This window comes from Podarcis vaucheri (genome assembly GCF_965113315.1).
Source record: "Podarcis vaucheri genome assembly, chromosome: 6".
NCBI classification, from domain to species: domain Eukaryota; kingdom Metazoa; phylum Chordata; class Lepidosauria; order Squamata; family Lacertidae; genus Podarcis; species Podarcis vaucheri.
In genome coordinates, this window is record NC_138764.1 from 102,882,264 (window position 1) to 102,908,117 (window position 25,854).

Here is a 25,854-nt window from a genome sequence, read left to right on the forward strand (position 1 = left end):
AGCACAATTCAAAGTGTTGGTGCTGACCTTTAAAGCCCTAAAGGGCCTCGGTCCAGTATATCTGAAGGAGCGTCTCCACCCCCATCATTCAGCCCGGACGCTGAGGTCCAGCTCCGAGGGCCTTCGGGCAGTTCCCTCCCTGTGGAACACCCTCCCATCAGATATCAAAGAGATAAACAACTATCTGACGTTTAGAAGACAACTGATGGCAGCCCTGTTTAGGGAAGTTTTTAATGTCTGACATTTTAATGTATTTTTAATCTTTTGTTGGAAGCTGCCCAGAGTGGCTGGAGAAACCCAGCCATATGGGTGGGGTACAAATAAAAAATGATGATGATGATGATGATGTCTGCAGTGAGGATGAACGGAGGGGGAAGGCACTTTGCTCAGCATTTAGCTGGGTGAAGCCCCTCCTCCCTTTTAAAATAAGTGGGATGGAGTGAGAGAGGGGAGGGGCTTTAGGTAAGAGGGGAGGGGCTTGGGGCAAAATTTGGGGAGATAGGCTAGGAGGTGGGTGAAGTGCAAATGGAGAAGGGTTGGTCAAGTATGAGGATGGGCAAGGGGGTAAATTAATTATTATTGAGACTTTTTTTGTAAATGACTTCATGTTTGTCGTTTTTGTTGTTTACAGTCAAACAGTGGAGTTGGGAAGTGAGGCAAGCAGGCGTTGCAGCCCCTAGTATGTGGGTGTGTGGATATCATTCTGTGCAGGGGAGCCTGAAAGCAAAATAGGCTTTCCAAATTTGGGGAAGTGAAACTGGCTTCTATTAATTGCAGAAGGAAGTGTCACAGCCAAAAGAAAAGAAAAGCCTTTCTTCTGCAACTGAAACAAGAGTTCCCAAGACACAACACAGACGGGAATGTGGGTTTTCCTGCCACTTTGATGGCTGCTTTCAACTCTTTGCTGTGGCTGATCCGTCTCTTCCTACAGCTCCACCTCTTCCTGCAAACCCCTGGTGAGTCTGGAACAAACAAACTCGTAAATGCTGTTAAATCGACTAGTATCTGCTTTCTGAGCTTAGTGAATCCCGGTGAACCATGCTCTCTAGGGAGGGAAGTGATTTGTGGCTTCACGCTGCTTGCGTGCAGTAGAAACCCAGATGAAGAGGACCTTTCAGGTCTCTTCATTGTGGTCCATTTCTGATCCTTCCAGAGTTGGGTTCAATAGTTTATTGATAGGGTTGCCACCGGGTCTCCAGAAGATTAGGACCTGAGACTCAGATGGTGGGAATTAGGGCCTCCATAGGGGTAGATGCTAGAAGGAGCAATTTCTCAAGGGCTACTGGTCTTGTTGACTATGTTAACACATAAGTGCATTGAGGTTGAATCCTAACAAGACAGAAATAATAATAATAATAATAATAATAATAATAATAATAATAATAATAATATCTTTATTGTCATTGCCCCTTCCGGGACAACGAAATTACTTGACTGCTCCATAAAAACACTAATTAAACAATACAGTATAATACAGCAAGGGAGATTAGATGACTTTCAAAGTCCGGGCTTCCCATTCAGGGCCGAGATCGCTCTGGAGAAGAAGCTGTTCTTAAGATGGCTCGTTCTTGTCTTCATCGTCCTGTATCTCCGTCCCGACGGCAAGAGCTCGAAGAGACAGTGAGCAGGATGCGATGGATCTTTTACTATGTCCAGTGCCTTCCTATGGCACTATTTTGGGGGGACAGGGGGCGGATGGGTGTGGGGGACTCCCTGGTCCTGAATGGGGTAACTGTGCCCCTGAAGGACCAGGTGCGCAGCCTGAGAGTCATTTTGGATGCACAGCTGTCCATGGAGGTGAAGGTCCATTCTGTGTCCAGGGCAGCTGTTTATCAGCTCCATCTGGTACACAGGATGAGACCCTATCTGCCTGCGGACTGCCTCACCAGAGTGGTGCATACTCTGGTTATCTCCCGCTTGGACTACTGCAATGCGCTCTATGTGGGGCTACCTTTGAAGGTGACCCATAAACTACAACTAATCCAGAACGCGGCAGCTAGACTGGTGACTGGGAGTGGCCACTTGGACCACATAACACCGGTCCTGAGAGATCTGCATTGGCTCCCAATACGTTTCCGAGCACAATTCAAAGTGTAGGTGCTGACCTTTAAAGCCCTAAATGGCCTCAGCCTAGTATATGTGAAGGAGCGTCTCCACCCCCATCGCTTTGCCCGGACACAGAGGTCCAGCTCTGAGGGCCTTCTGGCAGTTCCTTCCCTGGGAGGTTACAGGGAACCAGGCAGGGGATCTTCTCAGTGGTGGTGCCTGCCCTGTGGAACGCCCTCCCATCAGATGTCAAGGCAATAAAAAACTATTTTACTTTTAAAAGACAACTGTTTAGGGAAGTTTTTAATGTCTGATGCTGTATTGTTTTTAACACTCGATTGGGAGCCGCCCAAAGTGGCTGGGGAAACTCAGACAGATGGGTGGGGTATAAATAATAAATTATTATTATTATTATTATTATTATAAAACAGCCTGCTGGATCAGACCAGTGACCCATCTAGTCCAGAATCCTGTTCTCACAGCAGCCGGCCAGGTACTTAGGGGGAAAGAGCCTGCAATCAGGATTCGAACACAAGACCCTCTCCCCTCCTGCAGTTTCCAGCAACTGGTATTCAGGCACATGCTGCCTCCAAGAGTAGAGGAAGAACATCAGGGCTAGTAGCCACTGGTAGTCTTATCCTGCAAGATATTGTTTAACCCTCTTTAAAAGCCTGCAAAGTTGGTGGCCATCAACAAATAATTCAACATTAGTTGTTGGTGACCGGTTAGGGAGCAATATCATTGGCATCTGTCTGTCTCGGGAGACAGTGGAGGAGTGTGCCTTTAAGGGCGAAGCCAAACTGTTGGAAGTTTGCACCACCTCCTGTGCCCATAGAGACCAATAAGGGAGAGACATGTTTTGTTGCAGCTGGGGCAGATGAAGGCGTCCGGTTGCGCCGACGCAGAGGCACCAGGACGTTTCTTCTCTGCGCTCCTCCCAGCGGTCATTTGTCCTCTGGTGATTGCTATGGATGTATCCCCCCAGTTATTTCTGCTGAATCACCCAAGTGACCTCCCCGGGGTGCAAGCCTGGGCAGTGTGTATAGAGGTCCTAGGCTGCTCAGATGACAAGACCCTCTTGGCCTCACTGATTGAGGTTGAATCCTGACAAGACAGAAGTACTGTTTTTAGGGGACAGGGACCGGGTTGGTGTGGGGGATTCCCTGGTCTTGAATGGGGTAACTGTGCCCCTGAAGGACCAGGTGCGCAGCCTGGGAGTCATTTTGGACTCAAAGCTGTCCATGGAGGCGCAGGTCAATTCTGTGTCCAGGGCAGCTGTCTACCAGCTCCATCTGGTACGCAGGTTGAGACCCTACCTGCCCGCGAACTGTCTCGCCAGAGTGGTGCATGCTCTAGTTATCTCACGCTTGGACTACTGCAATGCGCTCTACGTGGGGCTACCTTTGAAGGTGACCCGGAAACTGCAATTAATCCAGAATGCGGCAGCTAGACTGGTGACTGGGAGTGGCCGCCGGGACCACATAACACCGGTTCTGAGAGATCTGCATTGGCTCCCAATACGTTTCCGAGCACGATTCAAAGTGTTGGTGCTGACCTTTAAAGCCCTAAATGGCCTCGGTCCTGTATACCTGAAGGAGCGTCTCCACCCCCATCGTTCAGCCCGGACACTGAGATCCAGCGCCGAGGGCCTTCTGGCGGTTCCCTCATTGCGAGAAGTGAGGCTACAGGGAACCAGACAGAGGGCCTTCTCGGTAGTGGCACCCGCCCTGTGGAACGCCCTCCCATCAGATGTCAAAGAGATAAATAATTACCTGACATTCAGAAGACATCTTAAGGCAGCCCTGTTCAGGGAAGTTTTTAATATGTAACGCTGTACTGTTTTTAACAATGATTGGGAGCCGCCCAGAGTGGCTGGGGAAACTCAGCCAGATGGGTGGGGTATAAATAATAAATTATTATTACTATTATTATTATTATTATTAATTATTATTATTATTTGGTCCAAAGGAAAGCAGAGCAAGGCGTTTGACCCCAGCTTGGCTGCAGGAGTTGCTGGAATGAGGTGGACAAGGAGCCACCCAACCACCTTAGGGACTCGACTCTGGATTTTTGTAATGTTTACTCCACAGCCTTTTCTTCTCCCAAAAAGAGTGGGGTTGGGGGTTGTTCTTCCATGGTTTTGAACTGGAGGTCAAAGGCTGGCTCCAGAGTGATTAAAATGTTTTCAATCAAACAGGGGTGGTAGAAGCAGAATCTGGAGAGGAACCAGAACTCTATGATGTTCTTTCAGATGCCACCCTTGTAAAGGTCAAGCAGGAGCCCAAATTTCTATACACAACCGTTGGAGAGAGTGTCACCCTGCACTGCCAACTGACCCGGGCAATTGTCCGCACTACCGTGAAATGGTACAAGGAGTCCCAAGCTCTTGACACAGGAACCGATTCCCGGGTGAGAAGACTCCATCCTGACTCGCAAACAGACTTCTCCATCCTCATCCCCAACATAGAACTCCAGGATGCTGGGACCTATTACTGTACGAAGGAAATCTTCGGAATGAAGCGCAAGGGGAAAGGCAGTGTGGTTTCTGTGGTTGGTAAGTGACTGACAAATTGTCTTACATTGGTGGGGAAGAACATTATCTCCTAGCAGTGAGAGCCTCCAAGGCTGCCTTCCTGTGTTTTTCCAGAATTTCCTTTCCTTTGAATGAAGATCAGTAGGGACTGTTGGGTCTTTATTTACACATATAAAGATAAAGGGACCCCTGACCATTAGGTCCAGTTGTGGCCGACTCTGGGGTTGTGGCGCTCATCTTGCTTTATTGGCTGAGGGAGCCAGCGTACAGCTTCCAGGTCATGTGACCAGCATGACTAAGCCGCTTCTGGCGAACCAGAGCAACGCACGGAAATGCCGTTTACCTTCCCGCCGGAGTGGTACCTATTTATCTACTTGCACTTTGAAGTGCTTTTGAACTGCTAGGTTGGCAGGAGCAGGACCGAGCAATGGGAGCTCACCCCGTCACGGAGATTCGAACCGCCGACCTTCTGATCGGCAAGTCCTAGGCTCTCTGGTTTAATCCACAGTGAATACATAAAATCATAGAATTGTAGTTTGGAAGGGACTGATTCTGTAATTCTCCCCCAGGAGGATACCTTAGGAAAGGTGGGGTCACCAGGCTATTTCTCAAGGGACCAGCAAGGCTTATTTTTAGGACTATAAGCTGTCTGTTTCCATCCCCGTCAGCACCCCGTCAGTCAAAAGGAGACCCTGGTGACGCAACTTTGGTTGATTTCTTCTTCCCTTCCCTTTTTCCATTTCTGTTGTAACATTTCAGATTGAAGTTATTGCTAGTTACTGCATTTTTAAAAAAATATATATGAACATCGCTTTGGGAGTCTTTCTGGCTGAAGAGTAGGATATAAGTCCTATGAATTAATTAATTAATTAATTTTGATCTTTCCTTAAAAGCTCAGAGCACAAAAAGTCCACATTTTAACAATTGGCTTTGTCTGCTCAGTTCCGCCCAAAGTGTGGCTGAAAATGGACCCTCCCTCGCCTGTCCAGGTGAATGACACTGTGACAGTCACCTGCTACGTGGAAGGCTTTTATCCCAGATACATCATTTTTAACTGGCTGAAGGACCGGGAGGAAACCCCGCTGGAGGCGCCCGTTTTCGAAATCCTGAATCAGGATGGGACCTTCTCCCTTCGGAGTTCCCTGGAAGTGACAGCAACTAAGCGGAACAGCTCTTCTGTGTTCACTTGCCGGGTTGTGCACATCTCCCAGCCCCCCATTAGCAAATCTGCGGTGCTAAAAGTCTTAAGCAGCACAGGTAAGCCTGAACCCCATTTCCCCCAGAAGTATCTGGATATATGTGAAGGCTGCTTTCTACTGAATCAAACCAATAGCTTGCTCAGCATTGCCTAGTGACGCTGAAGATCTCCATGGCTTCCCAGTCCTGCTACTGGACCGCCAGTAACAAAGACATTAGTAAGAAGAGCCCTGCTGTATTGTATCAAATGTTCATCTCCTCCATCCTTCACCTTCAAAGAAGGTGCTCTGGAGTGCAACTCCCATCAGCCACAGGCAGCCAAACTGTGCTGGCCAGGGCTGATGGGAGTTGTAGTCCAAAACATCTGGGGGGCACCACGTTGGCAAAGGCCGATTTACTCCCATTCCCTTTTCCCCACAGTGCAGAACAGATGCTTTTGAGACACATACTGGCAGAGCAAGGTGGCCAATAGTCCTCTCCTGTTGATGCTTCCTAGCTGCTGGTATTCTGTGGCGTGCTTCCTCTTGACATCATCATCATCATAATTTATTATTTATAACCCGCCCATCTGGCTGGGCTTCCCCAGCCACTCTGGGCAGCTTTCAACAAAATATTAAAATACCGTAATACATCAAACATTAAAAGCTTCCCTAAACATGGAGGACCCACGTAGCTATCTCCACTTCCCTCAATTTGTCTTCTCCCCTTTAAAAATCCTCTAAGCCAGCGGTCCTCACCACATCTTGGGACTAATAATAAAAATGTTTACAGTCATACCTAAATTAAAATAACCACCAACCCCACCTAACATTTAACCAACACCAACCCAACAAAAACAAAACAGGGGAACCAAAATTAAAACCATTTAAAACCCCATGTATACAACCTGGCACCATCTTAATGCAACACATGTACTCTTCCAGTGTGGTTTGGGGCCTTCCCCCAAATTGCAGATTGCTTTGGAACGAAGCTACTTTGTCCATCCAGGCCAGTATTCTCTTTCTGATGTCAGGGACTGGTTGGGCACAGAGGAATGGTGGGAGGAACCAGCTAGGGAACCAACAAGGGAAGAAGACTCAGAGTCCAAGGATTGGTGGTGGGACAATGTCAAAGGGAGAAGACAGAGAAGGGCAAGTGTCAGAAGCTGAAGAGGTAACAGGGCTTAGTGAGCTGGGAGAGTCATAGAATCATAGAGTTGGAAGAGACCACAAGGGCCATCGAGTCCAACCCCCTGCCAAGCAGGAAACACCATCAGGGCACTCCTGACATATGGTTGTCAAGCCTCTGCTTAAAGACCTCCAAAGCAGGAGACTCCACCACACTCATTGGCAGCAAATTCCACTGTCGAACAGCTCTTACTGTCACGAAGTTCTTCCTAATGTTTAGGTGGAATCTTCTTTCTTGTAGTTTGGATCCATTGCTCCGTGTCCACTTCTATGGAGCAGCAGAAAACAACCTTTCTGCCTCCTCTATGTGACATCCTTTTATATATTTGAACATGGCTATCATATCACCCCTGAACCTCCTCTTCTCCAGGCTAAACATGCCCAGCTCCCTTAGCCGTTCCTCATAAGGCATCGTTTCCAGGCCTTTGACCATTTTGGTTGCCCTCCTCTGGACATGTTCCAGTTTGTCAGTGTCCTTCTTGAATTGTGGTGCCCAGAACTGGACACAGTACTCCAGGTGAGGTCTGACCAGAGCAGAATACAGTGGCACTATTACTTCCCTTGATCTAGATGCTATACTCCTATTGATGCAGCCCAGAATTGCATTGGCTTTTTTAGCTGCCGCGTCACACTGTTGGCTCATGTCAAGTTTGTGGTCAACCAAGACTCCTAGATCCTTTTCACATGTACTGCTCTCAAGCCAGGTGTCTGTGGTGGAGAGGAGGCCAGAATCAGAGGCAGAAGCTGAAGCAGAAGGGAATTGAAGCCAAGAGACAGAGATGAGTCTGGCTGTTGAAGAAGCAAGAGTGTCTCTTCCTTCTGCTGTGACAAGCTCCCCTTCTCACTTGTTCCCCAGAACCAGAAGAGGCATGAAAAGGGTGGTTCTCTGCATGCTGGCGCAGTCTCTGATTGCTTAGAAAAAGCCCTGGAGAGAACTTAGACAACGGTAGGGAAGCAGAGACTTTCAGTCTCAGCAACTAATTTTAAAGGAGAAAGGCCACTTGGAATACACTGCTCTGACACTCAGCCAGGTCTATGGAAGTTTTAGCTGGTAAAAAGTCAACTCCAACTTTGAACTGGGTGATTACTGACTGGCCTGTGACATCTGACTTGTGGGGACTTTCCAGGTTTTGGCTTTAAGCTGGCTACTAGAGATGCTCTTATGCTTGAACTGAGCCAGTGGAGGCTGGTCTATTGGGAAGAATGCGGCACTTTCAGACCACCCCTGAATCTGAGCTCAGCCAGCCACCATCTGTTTACCTTTTTCCTTACAACCAATGCAGGGTTTGGCCTGGTCTCTCAGCTTCCTCCTTCTTAAGCTCAGCATTGCCCGTTGGTTGAACTCAGAGGGGATGAGAATGAGTTGGCTCTGTCCATCATTGGCCCTGGTGCCCCTGCCTTCCACGCCACCAATCCGAAAGGGCACCAGTCACCACTGCCGAACTTGTGACCTTCTGAAAGCAAAGTGTGTGGTGGCTCCTTCTCTGTGGAAACTCCTTGAAGGTTGCCCAATGCAAGTGACTCATGATGAACGCAAGGGTTCATGGAAAGTGTCTTCTGTTGCCAACACCAACACTTTCCAGCAAAGTAACATGTCGCCAAGGCAACCGTCTCCATAGGCAACTTTTTTGGCACAATACCAATTTCCGCGGAGTGTTGACGGAGAGCTCTGTGCAGTCCCATTGGCGAACGGCAACCACCTGCAGCAGCACACCAAGTCTCTCCAAGCACATGGCCAGCGCTTCAGCCCTTCTCCCGTCTTATATCTGAAGGAGAGGGAGATGGAAATGTTTCAGCAAACCATCTTTCGTGCATTGTGGATATTTACTGAGGACTTTTGCAGGTGCCATGAGAGTTGCTGCTGTTCTGGGCTGCATCAATAGAAGTATAGTGTCCAGACCAAGGAAAGTTGCTGTTGTTGTTTAGTTGTTTAGTCGTGTCCGACTCTTCGTGACCTCCTGGACCAGAGCACGCCAGGCACTCCTGTCTTCCACTGCCTCCAGCAGTTTGGTCAAACTCATGCTAGTAGCTTCAAGAACACTGTCCAACCATCTCGTCCTCTGTCGTCCCCTTCTCCTTGTGCCCTCAATCTTTCCTAGCATCAGGGTCTTTTCCAGGGAGTCTTCTCTTCTCATTAAGTGGCCAAAGTATTGGAGCCTCAGCTTCAGGATCTGTCCTTCCAGTGAGCACTCAGGGCTGATTTCCTTCAGAATGGATAGGTTTGATCTTCTTGCAGTCCATGGGACTCTCAAGAGTCTCCTCCAGCACCAGAATTCAAAAGCATCCATTCTTTGGCGATCAGCCTTCATCATGGTCCAGCTCTCACTTGCATACATCATACTGGGAAAAACTATACGGACCTTTGTGGGTAAGGTGATGTCTCTGCTTTTTAAGATGCTGTCTAGGCTTGTCATTGCGTTTCTCCCAAGAAGCAGGCGTCTTTTAATTTCGTGGCTGCTGTCACCATCTGCAGTGATCATGGAGCCCAAGAAAGTAAAATCTCTCACTGCCTCCATTTCTTCCCCTTCTATTTGCCAGGAGGTGATGGGACCAGTGGCCATGATCTTTGTTTTTTTGATGTTGAGCTTCAGACCATATTTTGTGCTCTCCTCTTTCACCCTCATTAAAAGGTTCTTTAATTCCTCCTCACTGTCTGCCATCAAGGTTGTGTCATCTGCATAGCAGGAAAGTTGCAGTACCACTCTACTCAGCCTTGATCAGACCACACCTGGAATACAGTGGTACATCCGATTATGAACTGAATTCATTCTGGAGGCCCGTTCTTAACCCCAAACCGTTCTTAACATGAGGCAAGCTTTCACAAACGGGGCCTCCCGCTGCTGTCGTGCCGCTGGTGCGTGACTTCTGCTTGCATCCCAGGGCAAAGTTCGTTACCAGGAGACCTACTTCTGGGTTAGTGGAGCTGATTACCCGACGCGTTTGTAAGGACGACAGCACGTAACCCGAGGTTCCACTGTACTGTGTCCAATTCTGGGCACCACAATTTAAAGATGTTGACAAGCTGGAAAGCATGCAGAGGAGGGCAACCAAGATGAGCAAGGGTCTGGAAAACAAGCCTGATGAGGAACGGTTGAGGGAGCTGGGAATATTTAGCCTGGAAAAGAGGAGACTGAGAGGAGATGCGATAGCCACCTTCAAAGATCTCAAGGGCTGTCACATGAAAGATGGAGAAAGCTTGTTCTCTCTTGCTCCGAAGGGTAGGACTCAAACCAATGGCTTCAAGTTACTAGAAAGGTGATTCTGTCACGGTCGGTTCACGGGCGATCGAAGTCCCAGCAGGGGACGTCAGGACCGGGGGCAAGATGGCGGGGTGGGAGCAGGAACAGGGGTCCAGAAGCCAGGGGTCAGGAAGCCAAGAGTCCGAGGGTCAGAGAGCCAGGAGTCACGAAGCCAAGGGCCCAAGGATCAGGAAGCAAGGGGTCAAGAAGTCAAGGGTCAGAGGATCAGGAAGCAAGAAGCCAAACGCAGCAAGGCAGGAAAGGTGTTGCTGTGGCAAAAAGCTGAAGGGAAATGCTGACCTTATAACCATCCCCGGCTCTTGCCACTAGGTGCTGAGTTACCAATCGGCCTCACCTTGCCTCTTCAGAGGCAAGTCCTGCAGAGTCCTATTGGTCACAGGGCCTGGCTCCTGCACGCACACCTGACACAAGGGCTGTCACATGGAAGAGAGAGCAAGCTTGTTCTCTCTTGCTCCAGAGGGTAGGACTCAAACCAATGGCTTCAAGTTACAAGAAAGGAGATTCTGACTGAAATCAGGAAGAACTTTCTGACAGTAAGAGCTGTTTAAAAGTGTAACGGTCTCCCTCGGAAGGTGGTGGACTCTCCTTCCTTGGAGGTTTCCAAGCAGAGGTTGGATGGCCATCTGTCAGGGATGCTTTAGCTGAGATTCCTGCATTGCAGCCGACTGGACTAGATTGACCATGGGGCTCCCTTCCAACTCTGCAATTCTATGATTCTACTGGTGGGCACACTGGCTCCCACAGAGATCACGCTGGCGACCCCTGCGCTAGCACGGCAATTAAGAATAACACATGTAAGTAGAATCTTTCCATAGAGGACCATCAGGGGAGAAATCAGATGAGAAAGCTTGCCAGTTCCTATCACTTCATGCCAACTTTCAAAAATGTGAAGAGCTAGAACCAGCATCTCGCCTCCACGGAGAAGATGCCCTTGTCTGCCCACATGCTGCTTTTCTGACCTTATTGTCCTATAGCTGCAACACTGCAGACTTTTCCTCCTCTTCCCCTTTTGGTTTTGCTTGGAATTGGGATTCAAATAAATGTATCAGCTCTCCCGGCCACCAGCCAGCCGTACCAGGGTGAACCTGATGGGGGACCTCCAGACCGTCATGATTTTGCAGGAATATGATATGAGCACAGGCCATATCTTTAGGTGTGCACTTTAAAGTGAATTAAAGACTGTCACGCTTCCCCAATTGGTCAGGATCATCCCCTGGAGGACAGTGGGATTATCTAGGGCAGTGATGGCGAACCTTTTAGAGACCGAGTAATAATAATAATAATAATAATTTATTATTTATACGCCGCCCATCTGGCTGGGTTTCCCCAGCCACTCTGGGCGGCTTCCAAAAGAATATTAAAATGCTATAATACATCAAACATTAAAAGTTTCCCTAAACAGGGCTGCCTTCAGATGTCTTCTAAAAGTCTGGTAGTTGTTGTTCTCTTTGACATCTGGTGGGAGGGTGTTTCACAGGGAGGGCGCCACTACCGAGAAGGCCCTCAGCTTAGTTTCCTGTAACTTGGCTTCTCGCAGTGAGGGAACCGCCAAAAGGCCCTCGGTGCTGGACCTCAGTGTCTGGTTAGAACGATGGGGGTGGAGACGCTCCTTCAGGTATACTGGACCGAGGCCGTTTAGGGCTTTAAAGGTCAGCACCAACACTTTGAATTGTGCTCGGAAACGTACTGGGAGCCAATGCAGGTCTTTCAAGACCGGTGTTATATGGTCTCGGCGGCTGCTCCCAGTCACCAGTCTGGCTGCTGCATTCTGGATTAGTTGTAGTTTCCGGGTCACCTTCAAAGGTAGCCCCACATAGTGTGCATGGCAGTAGTCCAAGCGGGAGATAACCAGAGCATGCACCACTCTGGCGAGGCAGTCCGCAGGCAGATAGGGTCTCAGCCTACGTACCAGATGGAGCTGGTACACAGCTGCCCTGGACACGGATTTAACCTGTGCCTCCATGGACAGCTGTGAGTCCAAAATGACTCCCACGCTGCGCACCTGGTCCTTCAGGGGCACAGTTACCCCATTCAGGACCAGGGAATCCTCCACACCTGCCCGCCTCCTGTCCCCCAGAAACAGTACTTCTGTCTTGTCAGGATTCAACCTCAATCTGTTAGCCGCCATCCATCCTCCAACCGCTTCCAGACACTCACACAGGACCGTCACTGCCTTCACTGGTTCTGATTTGAAAGAAAGGTAGAGCTGGGTATCATCCGCATACTGATGGACACCCAGCCCAAACCTCCTGATGATCTCTCCCAGCGGCTGCATGTAGATGTTGAAAAGCAGGGGGGAGAGGACAGAACCCTGAGGCACCCCACAAGTGAGAGCCCAGGGGTCTGAACACTCACCCCCCACCACCACTTTCTGAACACGGCCCAGGAGGAAGGAGCGGAGGGAGTGCCCAAACTGCAACCCAAAGCCCACTTATTTATCGCAAAGTGCCAACATGACAATCTACCGTATTTTTCGCCCCATAAGACGCACCTGACCATAAGACGCACCTAGTTTTTAGAGCAGGAAAACAAAGGGGGGGGATTCTGACTCAAATGTTGTACTAAACTGTTTAAAACAACAAAGCGGCTGGCTCCTGTCCGCTTTGCTGCTTCAAAGAGAGCCACGGTATATAATGAAGAGAATGGGGAAAGGATAGGCATTCCATTACAATGTTTTCATTATCACTGGGAAGTCAGTATTGGCAGCGGTCACAAAAACTAAAATTTGAGCATTTTACTGTTATCAATCAAGAATGGTAATAGTCAGGGAGAGAAACCAGGGCTGTGCAAATGAGAAGTGCTTGGAGTATGGAGGAACAGCAAAAAGAGATCAAATGACTGCGCTCCGGTTCCTAAATCTGTGAAGATTTCTCAAAGCAGCCATGGTTGTTTTGAAAGGAAGATTCAAAGAGTGGGAAATGGAATGACTGAGCAAAGAAGAGAGGAGGGGGAAAGGGCAGATAAATAGCTTCCATTTCCATTTTCCCTCCTTGGGGAAAAGCCCCCAAGACCCGCACACACGCGGCTCTTTAAAGGCAGCGCTGAGCAGAGCCTCCCGCCTGCATTCGCTCCATAAGACAAACACACACACATTTCCCCTTACTTTTTAGGAGGGGGAAAGTGTGTCTTATAGAGCAAAAAATACAGTATTCACTTGATTTTGAATAAACGTGCAATTAATCATCACCCTTTTGATAGCCCCACAATCCCAGAATAAAGGGGCTCCTTTCTCCAAAGTACTTTTTGTAGGGTTCGAATGAATATTATTTTATTTCAGTTTTTGCACCCCAAGCGGTGTTGGTGCTGGGAGGGAAGGTTTTTTTTTAATGTTTCCTGGAAAAGAAACCTATAATTGTGAATAACAAACAAGAGCTGATCTGCCGTTCTTTCTTAACAGGCGAAGGACATCTATTCTCCAGTTCTGCTTTCTGGATTGGATTTATCGTAAATAAGGTCATAGCTGCTTTCTTGCTCCTATGTCTTTTCCTGAGAAAACAGCATCGCAAGAGGAATCCCTAACAAACATTATGGGAGTGAATGAAAACACCAGGCCTTTATTTGCTGCAGCGGATGAGAAGGTTGTAACCAACACACAAGAAGCAGCTGAAATCAGTTTGCAAACTTAAAAAGAGCTATGTTAGTGGAAAGCTATTGAATGCATTTCTGTTTGTGACAATTTGTAAGCGTGATGTTACAGGGAGCTCAACAGCACATTATACATAAATGAAACTTGGGGGAAAAGGGATCTGCAAGGCAAGGCAAAAAAAAAAAATGGTTACAGGAAAGACAAAATAGGATGTGAATATGCAGCTTTTCAACTTAACTTGACAGAATATTGTTGCATGCCACCCCCCTTTCAGAGCACTGCAAGATTCCAGTGGTTCTAGGCACTTACCTGGGGTTCGTGTTTTATTTTGGAAATGAGGTAGAGACAGTAGATACTACAGTGCCTTTATTATAGGGGGCTTACTTACACATATATATGACTTGAGCCTATGTTGGAGGAGCTCACAGCATTAACATGCCAAGCTAATTCAGACAGGCATCAGCCAGATCTCTGAGCCTTTCTCCAGCTAGCCGCATCTACCAGAGTGCAACCTTTTCCCTCCAGGTCACAAACCCTGGCTTTGGTTCTTCTAACTCACTCTGAGGGCTCATCACATTCCTTTTGTCCTCCTAATGGCCCATCACCCCAGGCGATTTCCTGGTCAGGAGAGTGGCCTGGCTTATATTTTAAGGTTTGGCTTGATTAAATTCTAACACTTACTAGACCCAAGAATTTAGGATGTCTAGCACCCACAAACACATAACCATGTTGACTATTGCTCAAATAACTATGGAAAGTGCTGTTGAAAAGAATCTGATAGCCAGCCACAGAGCACAGAGTTAGGTGACACTACAGCATCCTTTTCTGGTGAGCTGGAGAAAATTGCCCCACAAGGCTGAGAACCAACACAGACCCCTTGGAGGATGAATCAAACACTCCATAGGTCTAGGCCCTTAAGTTGTTGGCAGGATCCTCTGGAGCCAAGGTCGAGGATCTTCTTAAGGGGCTGGCCTAGAGAGACCTGCTGAAGCAACCCGCCAGCTGTGGAGCAACCCATCTTCAGAAACACTGGTGCCAAATGGTCTGGGTCCAGGCTGAAGCAAGACATGACATGCACCTATGGACCCATAGTCAATGTGTGACTTTTGTGAAAGGGGTCTCCGCTTAAGGAAGCCCCAAAACTCCTTTATTACCAGCAGCTGTGATCTAGGAAGCAGATAGGATCTACTTCTTGAGCCTTACAAATGCTGGAAACAGATTTTTGGCTCCTGAGTCTAGCACCCTTCCCTGAACTCCCTGCAACATTGACTGTTGGACTTTTGCAGAGTTTGCCTCTGGATCACATTTTGAACCTAGACCGGTTCTCTGTGCTTAGCCTTGGTTTGTTTGGACTGCACTGCACCTTCAACACTGATGCACTTGGCAAGTATTTTGCAAAGAAGTTCACGCCTTTGCCCTGCTCATAAATTCTTGGAGCAAATTTGAATGTCACTGAGAAAGAGAGAGGGTTTTTTTTTCCTGCCCGGGCAGCCCAGGAGCTCCATACACGCTGCCCAGCTTTGTGCCCTGATGCCACTTCAGTGCTGCAGTCAATTCACCACACTGCAAAGACGGGCAAAGTCTAGCCACTGTCTGCAGAAACACTTAGATCTCATTATGGGGCAGCTGCTGTTCCAAAGACACAATTTGCCTTTTGAGTCAGGTTCCTGTTTTGCTGTTAGGGACATTTTTTTATTCTTATGCATACCTCAATAAGTTATTCTGTAAGGTGTGCTATATACAGCAGTTATCTGTTAGGAGTCATTCTGCAAAGAAACAGAAAAGATGATTGCAAGTTTAAGAACCTTTTCTGTGAGTTCTGGGGTTGGTTGGGGATGATTTGTATAAAAGAAAAGAAGTCGCAGTTTGAATTTTGCCTGCAGAGGGAAAATACCCACATGCTTTGTGTTTGTTGTTTTTGTATAGCTGTAATAAAACCTTTGTTTGAATTTTTACACTGGTCTCGTAGTCCTGTCATCTGCCACCAGAAGAAAAACTGCCTCTAACATTATCAGCCAATGAACTTCACAAGTGATCCAAATGTTTCTATTACTTTTGTCCCAACGTAGCTTCCATTGATGGAAGGGGCGCTCCTTTTGTTGCCTAAAGGCACCATGTTTTAGCAGATGCTTCCACTTACAGAAAGCGATGCTTCCCCCTCTTTCACTGCTTCTTCCCTCTGTGCTGCTCCAACCTCCCAAAGCAGATTTTCATGAGACATGGGGAAGGGAGCAGTGGCAAAAACAGCTGACACAAAGCCCCACTCTGTGGATGGAACTCCTCTTTCGGGTGTTTGGAAAAGTCTGCAACCGCAGCCGAATGGTGGATCAAGCAGCACACTGCCTACTCTGATGAACCCCTCGTTAATAAACAATAAAATATGAAAACCCAGCAAGAAATCTGAAATAATTTTTATTTTTAAATTATCAACTTTAATGCATTAACAAATGTAAGCCTCAAACGTGTGTGTGCTTATTGATCTGCCTCTCTCCGTGTCATAGCTATATCCATTTTGAAATACAGTGGTACCTCAGGTTACGAACTTAATTCATTCTGGAAGTCTGTTCCTAACCCAAAGCGTTTTTAACCCGAGGCGTGCTTTCCTACAGAAAGTAACGGAAAATGGATAGATCCGTTCCAGACAATGCAAAACAACCCATAAAACAGAAAGTTAACATGAGTTTTACTATCTAATGCAGGGGTCGGCAACCTGCGGGGGTCATTTAACCGGTCCATGGATCCCCGCCGCCCACTTGGTCGACTCCTGTGCACTGTGCTAAACCAGCACAGACCAGAGCAGGGACCGCCTTCCGCGATGCTGGCCGGTTTCCCATTGGCTGCAGGAAGCTCCTGCAGCCAATGGGAAGCTGCACACGCCTCCTCCGTGCCAGAAGGAACACTGGAAATAGCGTTTGTGCATGTGTGCGTGCACTCCAGCCCACCGCGGCTTCTACAGGACCGTGAACCGGCCCAAGCCACAAAAACTTTGCTGACTCCTGATCTAATGAGGCCACTGATCCATCAAATGAAAGCAATAAAAATGTACTGTAAAATCAATAAAACAGTACTGATGACTTTTAAAAAATGAAAACGTGGTTTTTTTCTTATCTACACTCATGATAGTCGTTGCTTGGGTAGGGGGGTTGGGGTCCTCTTCAAGATTCACAATCGGCGATTCCTCTCCTGCCATTCCTCTTTCTTTTTTTTTACACCACTGCCACCTACACCACCGCTATCTGGTTCAGACTCACTAGATCTCTTCCTTACCAAAAGAGTTTCCCTTGAGACTTTTGCCGAAGTTTTAAGATTTGTCTAAAGTGAGACATAGCGAAATCATTGAAAGTGTTTGTGGCATGACTTACAGCAGCTTTATCAGGGTGGTATTTTTCAACAAAAGCTTGCATTTCAGCCCATTTTGCAAACATCTCTTTGATTTTTGCTGTAGGCACGCTTTCTCTGCTCTCCTCCTCCTCCGAAGACATTTCCTCAGCTGCCGCCTTTTGCTGCTCCAGCAGAATGTTTTGAAGTTCTTCGGCGGTGAGCTCAGCGCCGTGCTCCTCCACTAACTCCTCCACATCAGCACCACTAATCTCCAAGCCCATGGAATTTCCCAGAAACACAATGTCCTCAACAAGAGGCACATCCTCTTCAACAGCCTCCGTTGCATGTTCTGGGACAACATCTGGCCACAATTTCTTCCATGCTGCCTGCAGAGTTTTCTGAGTCACATCCCTCCATGCTTTGTCTATCATATGTAAGCAATGGAGGATATTAAAATGATTCTTCCAGAACTCTTTTAGGGTTAGCTCTGTGTCTGAGGTCACCTCAAAGCACCTTTGGAAGACTGCTTTGGTGTAAAGCTTCTTAAAATTAGATATGACCTGCTGGTCCATGGGCTGGATGAGAGAAGCTGTGTTGGGAGGCAAAAACTTTACACTGATGAACGCAAACTCTTCCATCAACTCGTCCTGCAAGCCTGGAGGGTCACTTAGAGCATCATCCATAAGAAGGAGGCACTTCATTGGAAGATTTTTGTCCTGGAGGTATTTTTTCACGCTCGGCCCAAATACTTCATGAACCCACTCGATAAAAAATTGCCTGGTTACCCGAGCTTTGCTGTTTGCCCTCCACATCACATGCAACTTGCTTTTTATGACATTGTTCTTCTTAAATATCCTGGGGTTCTCAGAATGGTAGACTAGCAAAGGCTTCGACTTGAAATCTCCACTTGCATTTGCACATAATAAAAGGGTCAGTCTGTCTTTCATGGGCTTGTGTCCTGGCAACGCTTTCTCATCCTTTGTGATGTACGTATTCCTTGGCATTCTCTTCCAAAAGAGGCCTGTCTCATGACAGTTGAAAACTTGCTGGGGAACGAAGCCCAGCGACACAACGTAATCTTTAAATTCCAAAACAAATTGGTCAGCACCTAATTTGTTGGCGCTGGCGGCTTCAGCATGTTTACCGTGGATCCCACTTCTCTTCTTAAATTTTTCGAACCACCCTCTGCTCGCCTTGAAACTCTCAATCTCAGCACTTGCGCCAGGAGTGTTTGCGACAAGTTGGGCGTGCAAATGTAAAGCTTTTTCGCAAATTATGCTCTCAGTAATGCGGTCACCCGCCAACTGCTTTTCGGTTATCCATATTAAAAGCAATTTTTCCATTTCTTCCATTGTCTGTGTCCGTTGCTTGAGTGTTTTAACACCCTTCGCGACGCTGGCCCCCTTAATGGCATCCTTGTTTTTTAACATGCTACAAATTGTCGATTTGGCCATACCAAACTGCATTGCCAGATCACTTACACGGACCCCACTTTCATGCTTGGAAATGATTTGCTTCTTTACCTCAACCGTTATCACGGTCCTCTTGCCTTTGCTGCTTTTATCCATGTCTGCAGTCCCCCAGTCAACCAGTAAAAAGCTGAACTGGGTTCCACGCAATCCCCAAAACAATGGAAGAAGGCAGAGTCCCCCAAAGGGAAGGAGCAAGGCAGAGACAAAGGCACAAGGCAGACTCACATAAACAAATCCCCAAATCCCTTGCAAAATTTTCAACTCCCACCTCCCACAGGGTGGGTGGGTTTACCTGACCAGGTGCCACCCACCTTGCTACCAGCTTGGCCCAGTAAAGGGCTGATGTTTTCTGGCCCAGGCTCACTAGGTTCACCACTGGATTTCGCTCTTAGGTAGTGTTCCTTACCTAATTTGGGGGGCTGGGGTACAAACTGCTGGGCCTCCTGCGGCCGGAACCTGGTAGCGGAGACCTAGCTCTGGGCCACGGCAAGGCCTCCTGAGACCTCCCGTGGCCAGAACCCAGTAGCAGAGGCCTCGGTAGGTGCCAGGTCCTAGGTCTGGGCCACAGCTGGGCCTACCGAGGCCTCGTTCGCATGCCAAAATAAATTCACAAGCAGGAACACTCAGTTCCGGGTTAAAAGTGTTCGTAACCTGAAAATTCGTAACCAGAGGTACCACTGTAATGAGATGGTGTTGAGGAAATATGAACAAGCCACACTCCCCAGTCTGACTGCTGAAATCCAATTAAAGCTGCCAGATGCGTTCTGACTTTGTTCTTCCTTGCAGGTAGTCTGACAAGAAAACGATTATTTGCCAGCAGGGTATATTCATAAGAGGCCGTGCATCGCTCACTCACTCAACAGTTCTGCGCTTTCATGAAGCTTTGAAATACTGGGAATTCCAAATCTAAACATGAAATCTTCTGAACCTATTACAAAAAGAAAGAAATGTTAATGCTGTACATTCCACATCCGTTTCAAAAGACTGGGATAGGCAAAGTAAAGCAGTCCCTTGGGGAATTCCTAATCGAAATTTGCAGTGTTTATTTTATTTTATATTCTTTTTATAAAATCTGCAGTGTTTAAAGGCCAAATGCTCAATGACATTTCAAAGTGTGGAATCAGTAAACATGTTTTAATTTGTTGGAATTTGCCCAGAGTGGCTGTGGCAACCCCGTCAGATGGGTGACATATAAATACATATAAATACATAAATACATTGTTATTTATAGCTGGGGGTGGGTGGGGGTGGGAAGTCAAGAGGCAGGAAAGTCTGGTACCAGTGTCTGCAGAAAAACTGTCCTCAGAGCCCACAAAGGGTTCTGAAGCCCATGGACGGCAGATTGTTGCTGTGGCAGCTGCTTGGACCACTCCCTGCCACAGGAAAGGCGGGCAATGAATTTGACACAGCTGCAAAGAGCTTCATGGGTTGAGCCAGGAAGAAGAGAATTTGTGTAGGTCGAAAAAACTCTGGTTACCCCAATGAGCAGAGCAAAAACAGGACAAACTGGAAGGGGACGTTAAAACAAGCATGACATCCCCCATGTAGATCAGTTTGTAAAAGGTAAAGGGACCCCTGACCATTAGATCCAGTCGTGGCCAACTCTGGGGTTGCGGCACTCATCTCGCTTTATTGGCCAAGGGAGCCGGCGTACAGCTTCCAGGTCATGTGGCCAGCATGGCTAAGCCGCTTCTGGCGAACCAGAGCAGCGCACGGAAACGCCGTTTACCTTCCCGCTGGAGCGGTACCTATTTATCTACTTGCACTCTGACGTGCTTTCGAACTGCTAGGTTGGCAGGAGAAGGGACCGAGCAACGGGAGCTCACCCAGTTGCGGGGATTCGAACCGCCGACCTTTTGATCGGCAAGTCCTAGGCTCTGTGGTTTAACCCACAGCGCCACCCACGTGCCACAGTTTGAGCCTACTATAAAATCCAGTTTAACTGCTGGACTGTACCAGTTCTCACCTGGTTCTCACCTCAACTGCTGGAGAGACTCCTCTTTAGGCAGAAGCATCACCATGCATTTGGTATATATCCATGGTGCTGGCAGTTGTGTGTTTAGCCAGGGAAGGCCTAGTGGGAAGAAGCAAAGTTGGGGTGATGACATTGTCTTTTTTTTCCTTCATGGCCTGCACATCTCTAGGAAGTACCTTGGAAGTCAAGTGCTCTACTCACCAGCACACCTCCTGCTCTGCTCTATTTGCCATCAAATTGTCATCCTGGATAGCTCACTTGGTTAGAGCGTAGGGCTGATAATACCAAGGTTGCAGGTTCGATCCCTGTTATAGGACAGCTGCATATTCCTGTACTGCAGGGGGTTAGACTGGATGATTATGAAGGTCCCTTCCAACTCTAAAATTCTTTGTGTCTAAATGAAGGTCCTTCAGAAGGTTAACCAAAGTGCAGCATTCCAAACACGAGAAATCTGGGCACAAGAAGACAGGGAAATTTTTAAGAGGCAGATAAAGAGATCTAAGTGCTCAGGCAGATAAGGTTACTAATCACAAAGTTAAAAGAAAGGTTTATGCCAAAGAGGTAGGCCCTCTGATGAGATGGTACCTGTAGGATACCAACTCCCTTTGGGAAACCCTGTAAACCAGTTTGATCCTCCTTTAAATCCAGTTTGAATCAGTTTACATCTCGCAATGAAACTGTCCAACCTGAACTAAAGAACAATGGCAAGAGAAGTTGATGAACTATGCAGAACTGGCAAAAATGACAGAAGAACTAAGAGAAAAAGACAACAGAGACTTTGAAAAAGATTGGGAACCATTCATAGTATATTTGCAGAAACAAAGAAAGTCAATAGACTTGATGGCAGGATTTAAATAAACATCCACATTATTAGCATCAGAAAATGTTTGAAAGATAGTGAAATAAGATGTATTTATTTTTATTTTTATGTTTTTAAGGTTTGATGTTATGTTATTAATAACTTTTTCTGTTGAGAGATAGCAAAGCGGGTGAAAATAGAAACAAACCAGAAACGCAAGTTGGGGGGAGCCTTGGAGGGGAGGGAGGGAGGAATATATAGTAAACATTAAGAATTTGAGATGTATGAACAAAAATGAAAAATGAATTATTATTTTTTTAAAAAATAGAAACTGTCCAACCCGGAGGTAACAAGCAAATGGGTTACAGTGGTCAGGCTCTCCTGGCCCAAAACCTGACCTAGCTATCTTACCAACCAAAACAGATACAAGACAGTCTTAGCCAATGAGATAACCCAAGTCCAGAGATGAACCCAGCAGCATCCCTAGAGTATGAGTCTGCTCCAAATCAACTGCACTAGAATCATTTGTGTGAATGAGTTAATGAGAAATCCAGACCATCCCAAATCTCTCCAGTAACAGGGCTCCACTCAGGGGCTTTTTTGGGCGGGGGGTCAGGGGAGGCAAACACTAAAGGGTTAGAGGGGTAGGAGAGTCTGGCACCATTGTCTGCAGAAAAACTGTCCCCAGAGCCCACAAAGGGTTCTGAAGCCCATGAACGGCAGATTGTTGCTGTGGCAGCTGTTTGGACCACTCCCCACCACAGAAAAGGCGGGCAATGAATTTGACACAGCTGCAGGGCAGAGTCAGACTCGCTAAGAGGAGTAGCTGTGTACTATTAGGCTTTGGTCACTACAACAAGCAAAAGAAAAATGGGACAAACTGGAAGCAGATCCTAAAACGAGCATGTTCCGAACTATTGTACACTTTGTAGGCTTGTTTGATCCTCATTCAAACCCAGCTTGTGTTGGGTTGTATCAATTCTCACCTCGCTCTTCCAGATCATCCCACTTTAGGCATAAGGATCAAAACACATCTTTCTTATTTGCTGTGTCACGCAGGAGCTTGTTCTGGTCTCCCATTATTGTGCACTCCAAGCCTGAGAAAGACGAAGACAGTTTAGTTTTTAAACATATATACTGAGGATTACCACGGTGCTTAGAAAGATAGCTGAGGTTACTAACAGGAAACCCTTTAAAAAAGTTTATGCCAAAGAAATATACATTATTCCCAGTTCTGTGATAGAGATAATCAAGTTGCATTTGTGGAATTACACAAATAATATAAGCAGAAGCACATTAACCTCATTGCACAACAGAACTGTGTTTGTAAGGTAATTAACACCTTTCTGTTTGTTTTTAAGTCACTGGTTTGCCCTGGGTAAGATAAGAGCAACTAGTCAAATGTAATAAAAAATGTGAAATAAATAGCTTTTATCCTGCACCACCCCAACTTTAGCGCTGGAGGCTGCACCGAGGTCCCTGGTGGAGAGGAGAAGAGAGGCAGGAGCCATATAGATTTGTTGGGTTGAAATAACGACAGACGAGTAGCAAGTGTCACGTGAGAGGCATCTCTCGAGCAAGTCCCGAGGAGACTCTTTTATTGAATATTACAACATTGCCACAGGTGCGCTAGTTGCTGATTGGTTAACATGAATACAATGTAAGGGCATTAATCATGAAGGTTGGGAAAGGGAACACATGGTTACTAATGATTGATATTGCATGACTTGAAAGAACATAACAATCACAGTCCGTAGATGTGGTCAACAATGCATTAAGAACAGGTTAAGGTACACTGTTTCATGAACTCAATGGGAACTGTTCAGAACATTCTCAGACTCATGTGCAGAGGCAAAAACTTCCCAGCATAGATTGTTGTAACCGATTGCTTCAATACGATATCTTTATTGTCATTGTCCCATGCAGAACAATGAAACTGAAAAACTACATAAAACTACTACAAAACTACATAAAACATTCAAAACCCCCTAAAAACTCTAAAACCCCATTTTAAAATACACTTACTATAGAGACCCCTTGTGCTGCGTTTAGAACCAGAATTGCATTTGCATAGAAACTGTTTCTCAGGCGGCTAGCCCTGGCCTTTATAACCCTGTACCTTCTTCCAGAAGGCAGAAGCTTCAAGTTACTAGAAAGGAGATTTTGACTAAACAAACGGAATAACTTTCTGACGTGAAGAGCTGTTTGACAGTGGAAAAGTCTCCCATGGATGGACTCTTCCTTCACTGGAGGTTTTTAAGCAGAGGTTGGATGGTCTTCTCTCATGGATGCTTTAGTGGAGTTTCCTGGATGGCAGGCGGTTGGACTAGATGACCCTCAAAGTCCCTTCCAACTCTTATGATTCCATGATTCCAAAGCTGCCCTCCTCTGCAGGGGCCACGGGGCGCCAGGCAGCTGCTCTCCCACTTGCCAACTCCCAGCGCCACATCTGATCCTTTACACCAGGGGTGCCCAAACTTTTTTCAAAGAGGGCCAGATTGCATGAAGAGAACATGCATGAGAGCGTACCAAAGTTGTTGACGTTTTTTATTAGGATTGAGGTTGTTGAGCTTTTATTATTATTATTTTACCCCAAAGTTGTTGCACTTTTTTTAGGATTGAAGTTGTTGAGCAGGCATAGGCAAACTTGGCCCTCAAGGTGTTTTTGGGAGAGTACAACTCCCATCATCCTTGACCACTGGTTCTGATAGCTAGGGATGATGGGAGTTGTAGTCCCAAAAAACACCAGGAGGGCCAAGTTTGTGTATGCCTGCTGGGTGTTTTTTAAGACTACAACTTCCATCATCCCTGATCACCGGTTCTGATAGCTAGGGATGATGGGAGTTGTAGTCTCAAAAACACCAGGAGGGCCAATTTTGCCTATGCCTGTTGTTGAACTTTTTTTAGGATTGAAGTTGTTGAGCTTTTTTAAGGATTTTACCGCAGGAGATAGAGTGCCACAGGGGCCGGATCAGGCCCCGGACACGGACATTGGAGATGCTTTACACAGAAATCCGGAAAGAGGTTTCTGGGTCCTCCTCCCGGTGGCCCCTTTGCAGCAAGGCGAAAGAAGGGGTCGGGGGGGGGGCTGGTGGGTGTGGCGCCAAGGACAAAGCGGGGCGGCCCCAATCCCGGCTCCCCTCCCGCCCAGCCGGTTTTCCCTTAGCCCTTTAAGTTTATACGAAATAAATTAAAAGTCAATAAATTGAAATAAGCCTCCCCAGGATCTGGGAACTCGGACTAACCTCTTTCCGTCTTTCCCGGCGGCCCCTCACTCCTTTCCCCGCTTCGCACACGTGCGCCTAAGGGCATAAGGAGGAACCGGAAAGGGCCGTCGCGCGGGCTGGTGCGTCACTTACCCTGCGACGGGAGAGCGCTCCCGCTCGCCCTCGACCGCCATTGGGAGGAAACCGCTGGCGCCATCTTTGTGGAGGGCATTTTTCCCTTTCTGCTCACCCCGCTGCCCCTCCCCAAGGTAGAAATTCAGAATAAGGGCCGAGCTCCCCCTCTTCCCTACCTCCAAGTCTCTCTCCTATTTTCCTGGCCTCGGTTACCTCAGAAATCGCCTCTCCGCAGGCTAACAGAGCGAAGCTGCGCGCGCAGCTCTTCCCTTTTTCTATCTCTAGGGCTCGAGCCTTTCTTGTCTTCGACCGGCGACCCGATCAACCGGAAGCGGACGTTAGAGGAAAGGGGCGGAGCTTGGCGCTGGGCAACGCAGCCAAGGGGCGGGGGCTCCGGGGACCTTTGCCCCCCACGTCGATGCTGGACTTCAATTCCCATCAGCCCCAGCAAGGAAGACTAATGGCAGGGGATGATGGGAAGTGTAGTTCAGCAAGATCTGAGGGGATTAAGGTTCTCCACACATGGCCCACGTGGCTGCTAAAGTCTCATTTCAGTCCAAGTATATACAACTTGTTAAAATTGTTTGATAAATTAATGTATCAGCTTATTACATTTATTATATATATCTATATCCCTATAGATATATAAAATTTATACTTCATCACAGGGCAGTTTGCAACATAAAATGGTAAAGTTCTGGCCAATTCCACGCATCTATTAAGTCCAGGGGCCTTATTCCGGCTGAGGACCAAACTGCCTTCTGGGCAAGCTTTCGGGGGCCACATTGTCATTGGTTGGCATGGCAAGAGACAAAAATGGACAGTGCAACCAAAGCAACATTTCCCTTTGGGTGCAGTAGCCTCAATCCTACAAAGGCTTGTGCAACCCTCTCTATCCTCCACCCATTGCCCAGCCAGACAAAAAGACTCAAGGAGGGAGCGCAAAATCCCCCTTTTCTGTCTGCTGCTCCTCCTGGGGCTACAGAGCAGAGAGGAAGGTGGGTGGGCAGTCCCAGCTGGGGCCACCACACAGCAGCCCCCCAACCAGGGCGATATCACCAGCAACTGGCATTCAGAAGCCTCTGCACGAAGGAAACAGAGCAAAGCCTGTGGTGGCTAGTAGCCACTGAAAGCCCTTTTCTTCCCTGTGAATTTGTC

At 47.4% G+C, this 25,854-nt stretch overlaps 2 protein-coding genes across 6 annotated transcripts; one reads left to right on the top strand and one right to left on the bottom strand.

The window, feature by feature from the left end:
* The first annotated feature begins 636 nt into the window (after positions 1-636).
* Positions 637-15,613, top strand: LOC309534261 (immunoglobulin kappa light chain-like). Of its 2 annotated transcripts, none has more exons than XM_082226460.1 (4): positions 637-956; positions 4,244-4,600; positions 5,522-5,836; positions 13,600-15,613. In XM_082226460.1, exons 1-4 carry the CDS (start codon positions 884-886, stop codon positions 13,719-13,721), a joined length of 867 nt encoding a protein of 288 aa, XP_082082586.1. In that variant the 5' UTR covers positions 637-883; the 3' UTR covers positions 13,722-15,613. The 2 variants fall into 2 exon arrangements, with proteins under 2 accessions (XP_082082586.1, XP_082082587.1); XM_082226461.1 differs by having other exon boundaries at positions 4,298-4,600.
* Positions 15,614-16,184: 571 nt separating this feature from the next.
* LOC309534122 (tigger transposable element-derived protein 1-like) lies at positions 16,185-25,050 on the bottom strand. 4 transcript variants are annotated; one of them, XM_082226135.1, is made up of 5 exons: positions 24,910-25,050; positions 22,342-22,452; positions 20,758-21,007; positions 20,548-20,655; positions 16,185-19,509 (listed from the first exon to the last, which is right to left on the bottom strand). In XM_082226135.1, exon 5 carries the CDS (start codon positions 18,675-18,677, stop codon positions 17,052-17,054), a length of 1,626 nt encoding a protein of 541 aa, XP_082082261.1. In that variant the 5' UTR covers positions 18,678-19,509; positions 20,548-20,655; positions 20,758-21,007; positions 22,342-22,452; positions 24,910-25,050; the 3' UTR covers positions 16,185-17,051. The 4 variants fall into 4 exon arrangements, with proteins under 4 accessions (XP_082082261.1, XP_082082260.1, XP_082082259.1 ...); XM_082226134.1 differs by lacking the exon at positions 24,910-25,050 and adding an exon at positions 24,601-24,739 and having other exon boundaries at positions 20,559-20,655; XM_082226133.1 differs by lacking the exon at positions 24,910-25,050 and adding an exon at positions 24,601-24,739 and having other exon boundaries at positions 16,185-19,500.
* Positions 25,051-25,854: the final 804 nt, after the last annotated feature.